The sequence below is a fragment of the Scyliorhinus torazame genome, chromosome 11 (assembly GCF_047496885.1).
Source record: "Scyliorhinus torazame isolate Kashiwa2021f chromosome 11, sScyTor2.1, whole genome shotgun sequence".
In the NCBI taxonomy this organism is placed as follows: Eukaryota; Metazoa; Chordata; class Chondrichthyes; order Carcharhiniformes; family Scyliorhinidae; genus Scyliorhinus; species Scyliorhinus torazame.
The window spans coordinates 165,442,742-165,456,260 of record NC_092717.1 but is presented as its reverse complement, the minus strand read 5'-3'; the positions used below and the strand labels follow the sequence as shown (position 1 = coordinate 165,456,260).

The window sequence follows — 13,519 nt, the reverse complement described above, 5'->3', positions numbered from 1 at the left end:
TCCTGACCGGTTGGTTGGCTCAGTCATCACCTTCCTCGTGTCTTTCTCGCCAACTCGCCCAGCCCCGGTGGCATCCCGCACGTCGCCTTGACAATGTTATCTTCCTACTGGCTCGGCTCCCTAATATGACCTGCCCTGGCCCAGGGATTGAGTCGTTTCTGCTCCCCTCGATTACGGCTTTTTTCCGAGTCCCGACCAGCTGGCTGGCTCACTACCTCCCTCCCTCTTGGCTTTTTTCACCAATTCGCAGAAAAGTTAGTGAAATAAACACAGGAGATCGTCGCCTTGACAGCTGCGTCTCTTCCTCCAGGTCACCTCAATGTTCACCAGCGTTTTCCCGTTCTGAGGGAACTCGATCAATTGGGAGTCTGATGTCGCTCTGCATTGCCTGCTGATAGGTTCATGAGCCTATCAGTAAATGCAAAGCTATAAGGCTCCGATTGGTGCCCTTAGACACTGACCGGCACGGAGCCCCTCCACTGGTCGGGGCGCTAAGCCCAGGCACTGTGTGCTTCGTTGTAAATCTGCCTCTGCGGCAGTTCATGCCTCACAATCTATTTTACACTGGAATATAACTATTGACAATTTAGAAACGGAAAGTGATTAATGAAAGAACATCAGTTCTTGGGATAACTGACATTCAGTATGATCACTCATCACAATATTTGGGACTTAAATGATGGCAACTGTTTTGTGAACTGGATTAATTGTATAAGAAATGTAGCAAGATAATTGAATCTGAAAAGACGTGAAACATGTAGGTTTACATCTACTTTAGTGTATGAAAGTAAAACAGAGAATAATTGCAAATATCGTACAAACATGAAAATAAGATGCAGAAGAGGTACCTGTGGAACCTTTAACCCATGATTCCATCATTATCTGATCACTGAGTTGTTTCAGCTCCTCATCTGTAAACCGTGAATTGACTGCTGGGAACAGACTCAGTATCTTATATGTCTTCAGACGCTCAGAATGTGATCGGTGAAAGGGTCTACAAAGAAGATTGAAAATCATGTGATCAGGAATCACCAATCTGTCTGAATTTTCAAACAGATAACAGCTTTAATTTCTCTCTTTTGTTCGTTTTCGTGGGTTATTCAGAAAATCTTAACACATGGTCGGACTTCAAAGGCAAGGATAAACACACAATATATTCTGTGAATTGGACAAATATCTTGAAAAAAGACAGTGGCTATTGGATTAGGCTGCTTTTTCCCTGAGACATTTTTAACAAAAATCCCCTTGCTCATGTTCAATAAAAGACACACGGAAATGAAAAGGAAATTATAAATAGAGAAACCAAGGTGAATGATCAAAGCATTCAACCGTTTGCACCAATTCCTAAGTAGTGTCCTCGGGTTCTGCGAAATAACGGTTGGCAGATTGCAATGCTATTCTTTTAAATCTCCAACAAAATTTTTAAATCTGGGGCGTCATTCTCCGACCCCCCGCCGGGTCAGAGAATGGCCGTTGGCCGCCGTGAATCCCGCCCCCGCCCCCGCCGAAGTCTCCGCTCCCGGAGATTGGGCGAGGGCGGGAATCCGGCCGCGCCGGTTGGCGGGACCCCCCGCTGGATTCTCCGGCCCGGATGGGCCGAAGTCCCGCCCAGAAATTGCCTGTCCCGCCGGCGTAAATCAAACCTGGTATTTACCGGCGGGACCAGGCGGCGTGGGCGGGCTCCGGGGTCCTGGGGGGGGGCGCGTGGCGATCTGACCCCAGGGGGGTGCCCCCACGGTGGCCTGGCCCACGATCGGGGCCCACCGATCCGCGGGCGGGCCTGTGCCGTGGGGGCACTCTTTCCCTTCCGCCTCCGCCACGGCCTCCACCATGGCGGAGGCGGAAGAGACTCTCCCCACTGCGCATGCGCGGGAAACTGACAGCGGCCGCTGACACTCCCGCGCATGCGCCGCATTTCCGCGCCAGCTGGCATGGAAACAAACGCCATTTCCGCCAGCTGGCGGGGCGGAAATCCCTCCGGCGTCGGCCTAGCCCCTCAATGTTGGGGCTCGGCCCCCAAAGATGCGGAGCATTCCGCACCTTTGGGCCGGCGCGATGCCCGTCTGATTGGCGCCGGCTTTGGCGCCAGTCGGCGGACATCCCGCCGTTGGGGGAGAATTTCGCCCCTGTTTTTTGAAAACATTGTTGAGAACTTCCACAAATCTTATTAACTCGCCTTATGTCATACAAATATATTATATGGGCCTCGAAATAACCCTCATATTTCTGGGTTTTCAAGGATACAGAAAGACAGAACTTCATCTACCCATGACGGTAGTTGTAAACTTCATCCCAAGTTGCAGGAGTTTTTTAAAATTCTTTCGTGCTGTGTGGGTTAATTAATGGCCAGGGCAGGCCCAGTGAAGAAATTACTTGTTGCAGTCTTCTGCAGTCATTGAAACTTGGAGCCCCTGGAGAAGGGATTGTCTTTCTCTAAAGACCTTGGGGTCCTCTTAATGCCTAGCCCTGAAATGTTCCATGGAAGGGGTGGGTGAGATGGTAACTCTGTCAACAACCTTTCTGCTAATTCTATATTAATTGTATCCAGGTGAGGGGCATTAATTGGATATTTAGAAATGGGCTGAAACTGGTAGTTGAGTGAGGAAGTGGCAAGTTTTGTAATGTGTTTTTTAAAATTTGTTTCTGGGGTGTGAGCACTCCAGCATGCCCAGTTCAGCTCCCCAGTGCCGAAAAAAGTTTGAAATGTGGGCTGGCCCGGGTAGAAACGCCCAACGCCCCCCAAAAATGTCTAAGGGCACGATCAAATGGCCAGAACAGCAGTTTGCTGCGGCGCAGCTTGGCTGCTGAAATCCGGGAGACCCCGCTCCCGGGATCTACCGGCTCGCAAAGCTTCAACAATGGGAAGGATCACTTTGAAACAAATTTGCATATTAGAACAAAGCAACTTACTCTAATGAGCAGGTTCCTGAGGTATCTGAGACTTTGGGACTCAACCCCTTCTCCTCAGTGACCTTGGGCGAGCGCCATTCAGCACTGGTCCCCAGATGTAATGGCACTCATGGGGTTCTCCAAGGGGATCGAAGGCCCCCAGCTTCATGCCTTTGGCAGGGTGGTGCCACCTGGGTATCCTAGCTGTGCCAGCCTGGTACCCTGGCACTGCCAGCCTGGATGCCAGCTTGGCACTGTCAAGGTGCCCAGGTGGCACTGCCAGCTGGCATAGGCTGGGGTTGCCTGGCGAGGGTGTTGGGGGGAATGTGGGGTTGCTCGTGCGGCAGGGTGGGGTGGGGCGGGAGGCCGGGGACCCTCCTACATAGCGTTCGGGCGGGTAGGAAAGGTTGGGATTTCTTTTGGGGGCCTCGGACATCAGGATGCTATTTAAAAATGTCATCCTGATCTCTCTCTACAATGGAGATTTCCGCCGTGCGGAGTTCCCCACTGTTAAAAACAGAGATATTGCGTTTCCCATTCAGGCCCCTTATTCAAGGTGAGTCGGGTTGAACAGCCGTGTCTTTCTCGGCACTGCAAGCGCTGGGAAACAGGCATCTAAATGTGCTCGCTCGGGGACTTTGTGCCTTTTTGGGAGAATTGCACCCTAAGTGTGGGTGAGTACCAGTCTGGATCTCACCCAAAAGGCCGGCGGGAATCACCCTGCCAAACATGCCCAAAATGACACTTAGGGCATGATTCTCCCAAAAAATCTCTAAGTTAATTTGTGGTCTTTTTTTCAGGGAGTTTCCCCCCCCCCCCCGCTCTGCTGGCGAGTTCCCCACAGCTATTCAATGACACTTAGACACTTTTTGGGGCCCTGGGGAGTTTCTCACCAGTTTAGCCCACACACATCATCACGACCCAACACATACCAAGTGAGGACACTCAGGCAAGGGGTACCTGGGGCTTTCCCCGACTCGCCGTTGTGGAATGGTAGGTGCCAGTATCAAGCGGGAAACCAAGGCCAAGAACGAGGTTCCGGGCAATCCGCCGGCAAGGGATGAGTCACCATTTCCCTCCAAGAGACTGCACACATTTTCTGGAGGACTTGGAAGCTGAGGGGCCATCGCTACTGTTGCTCTGTGTGACTGGCCCCAGAACGGCACCTATCCGGGTGACACTGCCGCTGACCAGACACCCCATCGAGATGGAACTGGACACGGGAGCGGAAGTTTCGGTCGTCAGTCTTCACACGTTTACCGCCATCCAGACAGGTCTTCAGTCACTACAGCTTCGCGACAAGGGGCCCGACTGGCCATGTATACCAGGGAGCTATTAGAAATCGAGGACACCATCCATGTGGCATATGGAGACCAGTCCGCATGCCTACCATTGGTAGTAGTCTGTGGCAATGGGCCCAGCCTATTGGGGGGCAATTGGCTACGTCACCTACATTTGGATTAGCAACGCATGTGCCAGATGTACCCCAATGTACCGGGTAGAGTGCTGTCCAAGTTCCCTTCAGTTTTCGCTGAAGGTCTCGGGACCATTAAAGGAGCCACGATCAATGTGGAGGAAAACCCTCAGCCCCAATATTTCCCCGCCCGCTTTGTGCCATAAGTACTTGGCGCCAAGGTAGACTGGGAATTGGACCATTTGAAGCAGCTGGGTATTATTTGCCCTGTCCACTATGCCGATTGGGCCACGCCTAATGGGTCAGTGTGGCTCTGTGGGGACTATAAAATACCCATAAACCGGGTATCCCACCTTGAATGTTACTCGGTGGGATCTCTACGGCTGGTTCAGCAGAGGAAAAACGTACAATAAGCTGGACATGAGCCACGTGTACTTGCAGCTGGTGCTCGAGCCAAGTTCCTGGAAATATGTGACAATCAATACCCATTGAGATTACATGAATATATGCGGTTGCCGTTCAGAGTCCCCTCAGCTTGTGCGATATTCCAGAGGGTTAGGGAGAACATCTTGCTAGGGTTGCCAAGGGTGGCCGTCTACCTGGACGATGTTCTCATCACCAGGACCTCGCATCAGGAAACATTGGAGAACCTAATCCACGCACCAAAGAACATGGCCGGGATTCTCCGATCTCCTGTCGGGTCGGAGAATCACCGGGGGTGGGTGTGAGAATCGCGCCACGCCACTCCGACCCGCCGATTCTCCGGCGCTGATACTCGGACGACCGCAGGATCACCGCCGCGCCGGTCAGGGGCCGTTGAAAGCGGACGAGTTTGACCAGGTCCTGCCGGCATAGGTTACGTATGGTCCTACCCGACGGGACCTTGGAGTTCGGGCTGTGGGGGCTGTCCTGGTTAGGGGGGGGGGGGGGGGGGGCGGGGAGATCCGACTCCGGAGGGGGCCTCCACAGTGGCCTGGCCCGCGATCGGGGCCTACCGATCGGCGGGTGGGCTATTTCCGTGGGGGGGCCTATGTGGCGGGACTCGGCCGAACGGGAACCCACGCGCATGTGCAAACTCGCGCCGGCTGTGGCGCGCCAGCTTTCGAGCGCCGGAGCAGCGGACACCACTCCGGCGCCGTACTAGCCCCCTGGGAAGGAGTGAAAACCTGGGCCTGGAGGCCCGTTGACGCAGGAGTGGCTCACGCCGCTTTTGACGCCGGTGTCAGAACTTGGCCACGTGATCGGAGAATCCCGGCCCATACATCTCGGCTACCGGGTGGACAGCAGAGGCCTCCATCCAGTGGAGGAAAAGGTGCGAGTGATTCGCCAGGTCCCCATCACACGTGACCAAATGGAGCTCCGCTCTTTCCTCGGCCTGGTTGTAGCGCACAAAGACTCCATGAGACGAATATAGTGAAGTCGATGAGGCTTTATTAAGCGTGTCTGTTCCCCAGCAGCCCGATAGTAAACTGGCATGCGGGGGAAGACACCGGCTTCTTATACTTCGCCTTCAGGGCGGAGCTTGAGGTCAACGGCCAACCAGGACCCGGGATCTGTCAGCCAATGACATTAGGGCTTCCAGTCCCACATGACCCCCAATACATACTACCACATTCACCCCTTGTCAAAATTGAACCCGGCGGGGTGATGCTTCGTATGGTGGTAAGGGTTTACAGGGCTGGTCCTGGGAGGATAGAACAGTTACATAGTAGTACAGTATTGGACAGTTTCGTCCTGTTACAACTATTTGCAGCTGGTGCTCGAGCCAAGTTCCTGGAAATATGTGACAATCAATACCCATTGAGATTACATGAATATATGCGGTTGCCGTTCAGAGTCCCCTCAGCTTGTGCGATATTCCAGAGGGTTAGGGAGAACATCTTGCTAGGGTTGCCAAGGGTGGCCGTCTACCTGGACGATGTTCTCATCACCAGGACCTCGCATCAGGAAACATTGGAGAACCTAATCCACGCACCAAAGAACATGGCCGGGATTCTCCGATCTCCTGTCGGGTCGGAGAATCACCGGGGGTGGGTGTGAGAATCGCGCCACGCCACTCCGAACCGCCGATTCTCCGGAAAACAAAATGTTCATTGAACAGTCCATCTTTGTTTTACATCGACGCCACGAGTCGGTCGGGCGGTCTGGTCGTCCGTGTCGATCGCCTCGGCCCCGGCGGCGGTGGTGGTGCTCGTACCAGTGTTGTCGCCTCCGAGAGCCGCACGGTTTCAGCTGTCAGTGTAAAAGGGAGGGGAACTGATCCTCCTGGGAAGGGGGCGGTCGCGGGGTGCGGCGGTGGCAGGAAGGGGGGCGGTTGGGTTGATGGTGTCGGGGGGGTGTGCGTGGTGCCGGCGGGCGCCAGATCCCGCAGGGAGACCGTGTCCTGTCGGCCGTCGGGGTACTCCACGTAGGCGTACTGGGGGTTTGCGTGGAGGAGGTGAACCCTTTCGACCAACGGGTCCGCCTTATGTGCCCGCACATGCTTTCGGAGCAGGATGGCTCCTGGGGCCGCCAGCCAGGTCGGCAGCGACGTTCCAGAGGAGGACCTCCTAGGGAAGACAAGGAGACGCTTGTGCAGCGTTTGATTAGTGCTTGTACATAATAACGACCAGATGGAATGGAGAGCGTCCGGGAGGACCTCCTGCCACCGTGAAACTGGGAGATCCCTGGACCGTAGGGCCAGTAGGACGGCCTTCCAGACCGTGCCGTTCTCCCTTTCTACTTGCCCGTTCCCCCGGGGGTTGTAGCTGGTCGTCCTGCTTGAGGCTATGCCCTTGCTGAGCAGGAACTGGCGCAGCTCGTCACTCATGAAAGAGGACCCCCTGTCACTGTGGACGTATGCGGGGTAACCGAACAGCGTGAAGATGCTGTTCAGGGCTTTAATGACTGTGGCCGCGGTCATGTCGGAGCAGGGAATGGCAAAAGGGAAGCGGGAGTATTCGTCCACTACATTAAGGAAATATGCGTTGCGGTCGGTGGAGGGGAGGGGCCCTTTGAAATCGAGACTGAGACGTTCATAGGGGCGGGAAGCCTTAATCAGATGCGCTCCATCTGGCCTGAAAAAATGCGGCTTGCATTCCGCGCAGATGTGGCAGTCCCTTGTGACTGTACGGACCTCTTCTAAAGAGTATGGGAGATTGCGGGACTTGATGAAGTGGTAAAACCGAGTGACCCCCGGATGGCAGAGGTCCTCGTGGAGGGTTTGGAGGCGGTTAATTTGTGCGTTGGCACATGTGCCGCGGGATAGGGCATCGGACGGCTCGTTCAGCTTTCCGGGCCGGTACAAGATCTCATAGTTAAAGGTGGAGAGCTCGATCCTCCACCTTAAGATCTTGTCATTTTTAATCTTGCCCCGCTGTGCATTATCGAACATGAAGGCTACCGACCGTTGGTCAGTGAGGAGAGTGAATCTCCTGCCGGCCAGGTAATGCCTCCAATGTCGCACAGCTTCCACTATGGCTTGGGCTTCCTTTTCCACTGAGGAGTGGCGGATTTCTGAGGCGTGGAGGGTTCGGGAGAAGAAGGCCACGGGTCTGCCCGCTTGGTTAAGGGTAGCCGCTAGAACTACGTCGGAGGCGTCGCTCTCGACCTGGAAGGGGAGGGACTCGTCGATGGCGCGCATCGTGGCCTTTGCGATGTCCGCTTTGATGCGGCTGAAGGCCTGGCAAGCCTCTGTCGACAGAGGGAAGGTCGTGGTCTGTATTAAGGGGCGGGCCTTGTCTGCGTACTGGGGGACCCACTGGGCATAGTACGAAAAGAACCCCAGGCAGCGTTTCAGGGCTTTTGGGCAGTGCGGGAGGGGAAATTCCATGAGTGCGCGCATACGTTCGGGGTCGGGGCCTATTATCCCATTGCGCACTATGTAGCCCAGAATGGCTAGCCGATCGGTGCTAAAAACGCACTTGTCCTCGTTGTACGTGAGGTTCAAGGCTTTGGCGGTCTGGAGGAATTTTTGGAGGTTGGCGTCGTGGTCCTGCTGATCGTGGCCGCAGATGGTTACATTGTCGAGGTACGGGAACGTGGCCCGTAACCCATGTTGATCAACCATTCGGTCCATCTCCTGTTGGAAGACCGAGACCCCGTTTGTGACGCCAAAAGGGACCCGTAGGAAATGGTATAATCGCCCGTCTGCCTCGAAGGCTGTGTACTTGCGGTCACTTGGGTGGATGGGGAGCTGATGGTAGGCGGACTTGAGGTCCACGGTGGAGAAGACTTTATACTGGGCAATCCGATTGACCATGTCGGATATGCGGGGGAGATGGCTGCCCCCATACATCGCACGTGGCTGAGGGGTCACAAGATGGCGTCGGGGGTGGACAAAATAGCCGCCCCCATGCGTCGTACAGGTCGGGGGCGGCCCAAGATGGCGGCGCCCCTCCTCCCCTCGTGGTGGTCAGGACCCAAAATGGCGGCGTCTGCGGGTTGCACATGGTGTGATGGGGGGTCTGGGGAGCGCTAGGACCGCGCGGGGTTCCTTCACTGCGAGCGCCAGGGCCGCGGGCGCTAGGACCGCGCGGAGCTCCCTCACTGCGAGCGCCAGGGCCGCGGGCGCTAGGACCGCGCGGAGTTCCTTCACTGCGAGCGCCAGGGCCGCGGGCGCTAGGACCGCGCGGAGCTCCCTCACTGCGAGCGCCAGGGCCGCGGGCGCTAGGACCGCGCGGAGCTCCCTCGCCGGGGACAGCGGTGGTCGGGGCCCAAGCCGCCGGCGGGTCAGGCGCGGGGCTGGGAGCGCGAGGAGCTCCCTCACCGGGGACAGCGGCGGTCGGGGCCCAGGTAGGCGGCGCCGGCGGGACAGGCGTGGGGCCGCGAGCGCTGGGACCGTGTGGAGCTCCCTCGCCGGGGACAGCGGCGGTCGGGGCCCAGGTAGGCGGCGCCGGCGGGACAGGCGTGGGGCTGCGAGCGCAAGGAGCGCGAGGAGCTCCCTCACCGGGGACAGCGGCGGTCGGGGCCCAGGTAGGCGGCGCCGGCGGGACAGGCGTGGGGCGCGGGACGGGGGTGAGGGTGGCGTCCGGGACGCGAAAGACCCATTCCTCTCCGTGGAGAGTGTTGGCCGGCACCCAAATCGGGAGCGCCGGCGGCGGGTCGTACATGGACTGCGGGGAGGGGGGTTGGGGAGCGTAGGCGGCGTGCAGGGCTCCCAGTTCTCCCGGGGCCGCGGTGGTCGGGACCCAGAGCGGCTGCGCCTGCGGGTCGCACATGGCGTGCTGGAGGGGTTGGAAGGCATAGACTGCCTGTAGGGCTCCCTGTGGCCCCGGGACGGCGGCGACCTCACGGGATCGGCACACCACCGCATAGTGGCCCTTTTTCCCGCAGCTTTTGCAGATGGCTGCGCGGGCCGGACAGCGTTGTCGGGGGTGCTTCGCCTGGCCGCAGAAATAACAGCGGGCGCCCCCGGTGCGACTCGGCGTTTGGACTGCGCAAGCCTGTAGGGTGTCCGGGGGGGGGGGTTTGCCGCGACGGGTACGTACGGGGCCCAATGGCCTGCCGCGCGGTCGGGGCCGTAGGTGCGGGTAGCGCGGCGTAGAACTCGTCCATCGATTCTCCGGGAGCATGCCGTCTCGTCGCGAGCTGGTAGCGAGCGTAGATTTGGTTAACTGGGCGGACATAGAGACTTTTCAGTGCTGCGAACACCGTCTGGAAATCGTCGGTGTCTTCAATGAGGGTGAAAATCTCCGTGCTCACCCTCGCGTGCAGGACCTGCAGTTTTTGTTCGTCTGAGACCCGGCCGGTGGTCAGTCTGAGGTAGGCCTCGAAGCAAGTCTGCCAGTGTTTGAAGGCTGCTGCCGCGTTCACTGCGTGGGGGCTGATCCTCAGGCATTCTGGAATGATCCTGAGCTCCATAGTCCTTTTTAGGCACGCTTAATAAATTGTAGCGCACAAAGACTCCATGAGACGAATATAGTGAAGTCGATGAGGCTTTATTAAGCGTGTCTGTTCCCCAGCAGCCCGATAGTAAACTGGCATGCGGGGGAAGACACCGGCTTCTTATACTTCGCCTTCAGGGCGGAGCTTGAGGTCAACGGCCAACCAGGACCCGGGATCTGTCAGCCAATGACATTAGGGCTTCCAGTCCCACATGACCCCCAATACATACTACCACACTGGTGAACTATTACGGGAAGTTCATACCCCGGATAGCCAGTCTGCTCAGTCCGCTCCACCAACTACTGAAGAAGGGTTTCAGGAGGTGAAACAGCCTCTCTCGTCAGAGGAATTGCTGACCCTTCGACCCGGAAAAGCTCCTGCTCTTCATGTGCGACGCCTCCCCATACGATGTCGGGGCAGTCCTGTCACACCGCATGCCCGATGGCTCGGATCATCTAGAGCTCTTGCGTCCCACACGCTGACGGACGCCGAGCGAATCTAGGCTCAGATAGAAAAGGAATGCTTGGCAGTGATATTCACAGTGAGGAAATTTTAACAGTATGGTTATGGGCAGACGTTCAAGGTATATACCAACCACAAGCCCCTGCTGGGGTTATTTAAAGAAAATCGGGTGATTCCACCAATAGCGTCTGCCCGGGTTCAATGGTGGGCCCTGCTTCTGTCGGCCTACGGGAACACTTTAGAGCATCGCCCGGGCACTAGAATCCCGCACACGGATGCGTTGAGCCGCCTGCCCCTACCCACAATGCCGTCTCCTCCCGCGGCAGCCACAGAGGTGATACCCACTCTCCATTTCATGCACACTAATAGCGGCAATTCATATCAGAGAATGGACCCAGACGACCCCAAGTTGGCGAGGATCTGACATATGGTCCAATATGGGGCCCAACATAGGGCGACACCAGGCTGGCTGAGGGCCTACACCTCCAAGCTTCCTGAAATGTGCGTTGAAGACGGCATCTTCCTGTGGGGGACACGGCTGATCGTACCTGAGCGGAGGCGCACGGCCCTGTGGAAAGACCTCCATAACGGGCACCTCGGGGTAGCCAAGATGAAAATGTTGGCACGCAGCTACGTTTGGTGGCCCGGACTGGATGCCGAGATTGAGCGGGTGGTTCAAAACTACACTCCATGCCATGAACACCAGAAGGCCCCACCGGTGGCCCTGATGCACCATGGGAGTGGCCCGGGAAGCCTTGGTCCCATGTACACATCAACTTTGCCAGCCTGTTTCAGGGAGGCAAATTCTTTATATTAGTAGACGCCCACTCAAAGTGGCTTGAAGTACACTGGGTCCCCAAGGCGACCCCATGAGCAGCTATGGGCAGGCTGAGGAATATTTTTAGCTCGCTCGGGACTGCCTGAGGTCCTGGTGTCCGACAATGGGGCGGCATTCACAAGCCAGGAGTTCGCTTTGTTCATGATCACGAATGGCATCAGGCAAGTGCAGACCCCCCGCACCACCCAGCCTCCAATGGGCTAGCCAAACGAGTGGTATGAACATTTAAGAGAGTCAGGAGAAAGGTGGCACGGTTTATTTTGTTATCGCGCCACAACCAGCATCACACTGGCAGAGTTGCTCATGGGACGCCGACTCTGGATGTGTCTCAGCCTCATCCTCCCCAACGTCGGAGCATGGGTCCATCAGCGGCAGGTCCACTCAAAGACGGACTGTCATCGCCGCCTACGAGCGCGCACCTTCATGACTGGTGACGCAGTTTATGTGAGTAACGTCAGGACCGGAGTCACATGGATCCCTAGGGTAGTCCTCCACGTGCTGGGGCCAGTCTCCTACGGGGTCCAGGTACAGGGCACAGAGACTCAATGCCACCTGGACCACTTACGATGACTCGACCAGGAACCACCTGCACGTGGGCCAGAGGCCCCACTCTGGACCGGGACTCCGTCCTCCGTATGGCCTTGGAGGAGCCCGGAGACCAGAGGGGAACCAGGGCCTACCCACCTGTTCTGCCTCCTGTTGAATGCCAAGACGCTGGGGGACCTGTGGCGCCTGTGGACCTGGCCAGAGATGGCTTCTGATATGGACATTGGACTGCCCGGCAATGATACGCTGGCACCGACTGTACCAGTGGCCCTTACCAGCTGGGTCAGGCCAGCGATAACGTTCATCGTGGATGCGGCGGTCCCCAGTGTGCTACACACCTCCCGGGCCGGCTGTACCACCTGGAACTCCGCCCACAATCCAAGCAGCCACCGACCCTCCACCTGAGGATACGGGCATTTCTCCGGACTTGGGGGTGGGGGAGGTGTTATGACCCCCTGCACGGATAGAGCTTGTATAGCATCCGATTCCCCTCCTACACCTGAGAGTATGAGCTACTCAGGTGACTAGGGAGCGGAGCTTCCTCCCAATTGAGGAGCTCCCCACAGAATATAAACCCTGACATGGAAGTAGCTCAGGGAAGGAGACCCCGAGGAGTGAGTATTGCGACTAGTGTGGAATAAAGTGAGTTATACCCTGTAGCCTGGCTTTTCGTGGACTCTCTGCCTCCCATCTACAACAAGGTCTTCATTTTACACATTTTTGTCTTGTGCTCATCAAAAATACTATTAGCACAAAATAAATTGGCTTAATTTAAGTTTCATTTAACCATGTTGTCTCAGCTACTTTTTAATGCCAGAATAAGATGCCATAGATAAATTGGTTGATGTTGCAACATGGTCTGATCGGGTTATTATTTATGGTATCAATTATACTGAAAGAATCTGCAGAGCTTCTCATAAGACAGCCGTAAATGGATGAATCCTTATTTATTTATTCTAAGCTATCTCCAGATACCCCAGTCATAGCTAGCGGTATAACAATTTAATTTGTTTACTGAAAAGATTTTTACAATATCAAAGATTGCTTCCAAAATGAAACATATCATCCTGACAACTTTAATAAATCAGCTACACTTTGTAAATAAAGTCATGCAGAACCAACAGCCACAGAGTCAATGGGAGGAATTTCAACAGGGAAGAACGGGTGGCTTACTGTCAACTGTGGAAATGCAGAGAAAAAGTAATTACAACTGCACTAACTTGAATTCAGCCAGTGGTCAGGGACAGGAGCGTGTGGCTGCAAGTTGATGCACGATCAATTGTACAAAGACTAAGGTTGGGTACAACTGTGGCTTTATTGCATCAGATGCGTGGCCTCCTGCTGCAGTTGGCGAAATGGCAGCTGAATGAAGGACACGCATATTTATACTCCTCCTACTGGGCGGAGCCGGCCAGCAGGGGCTACTGGCGAACCTGTAGTGCAGGTCCTACCTTACATCCTCGAATACAGGTGTACAGTGGTTCACCACATGCTCCCCCTGTTAA

General features: G+C 56.0%; 1 protein-coding gene across 2 annotated transcripts in view; it reads right to left on the bottom strand.

Annotated features, from left to right (window-relative positions):
- cnbd1 (cyclic nucleotide binding domain containing 1) overlaps positions 1 to 13,519 on the bottom strand; it is a 427,576-nt gene that overhangs the window by 160,983 nt on the left and 253,074 nt on the right. For both annotated transcript variants that reach the window (XM_072468635.1, XM_072468636.1), the window contains one exon: positions 849 to 994. In XM_072468635.1, coding sequence (XP_072324736.1) covers positions 849 to 994 — 146 coding nt within the window. The remainder of the gene's footprint in view (positions 1 to 848; positions 995 to 13,519) is intronic.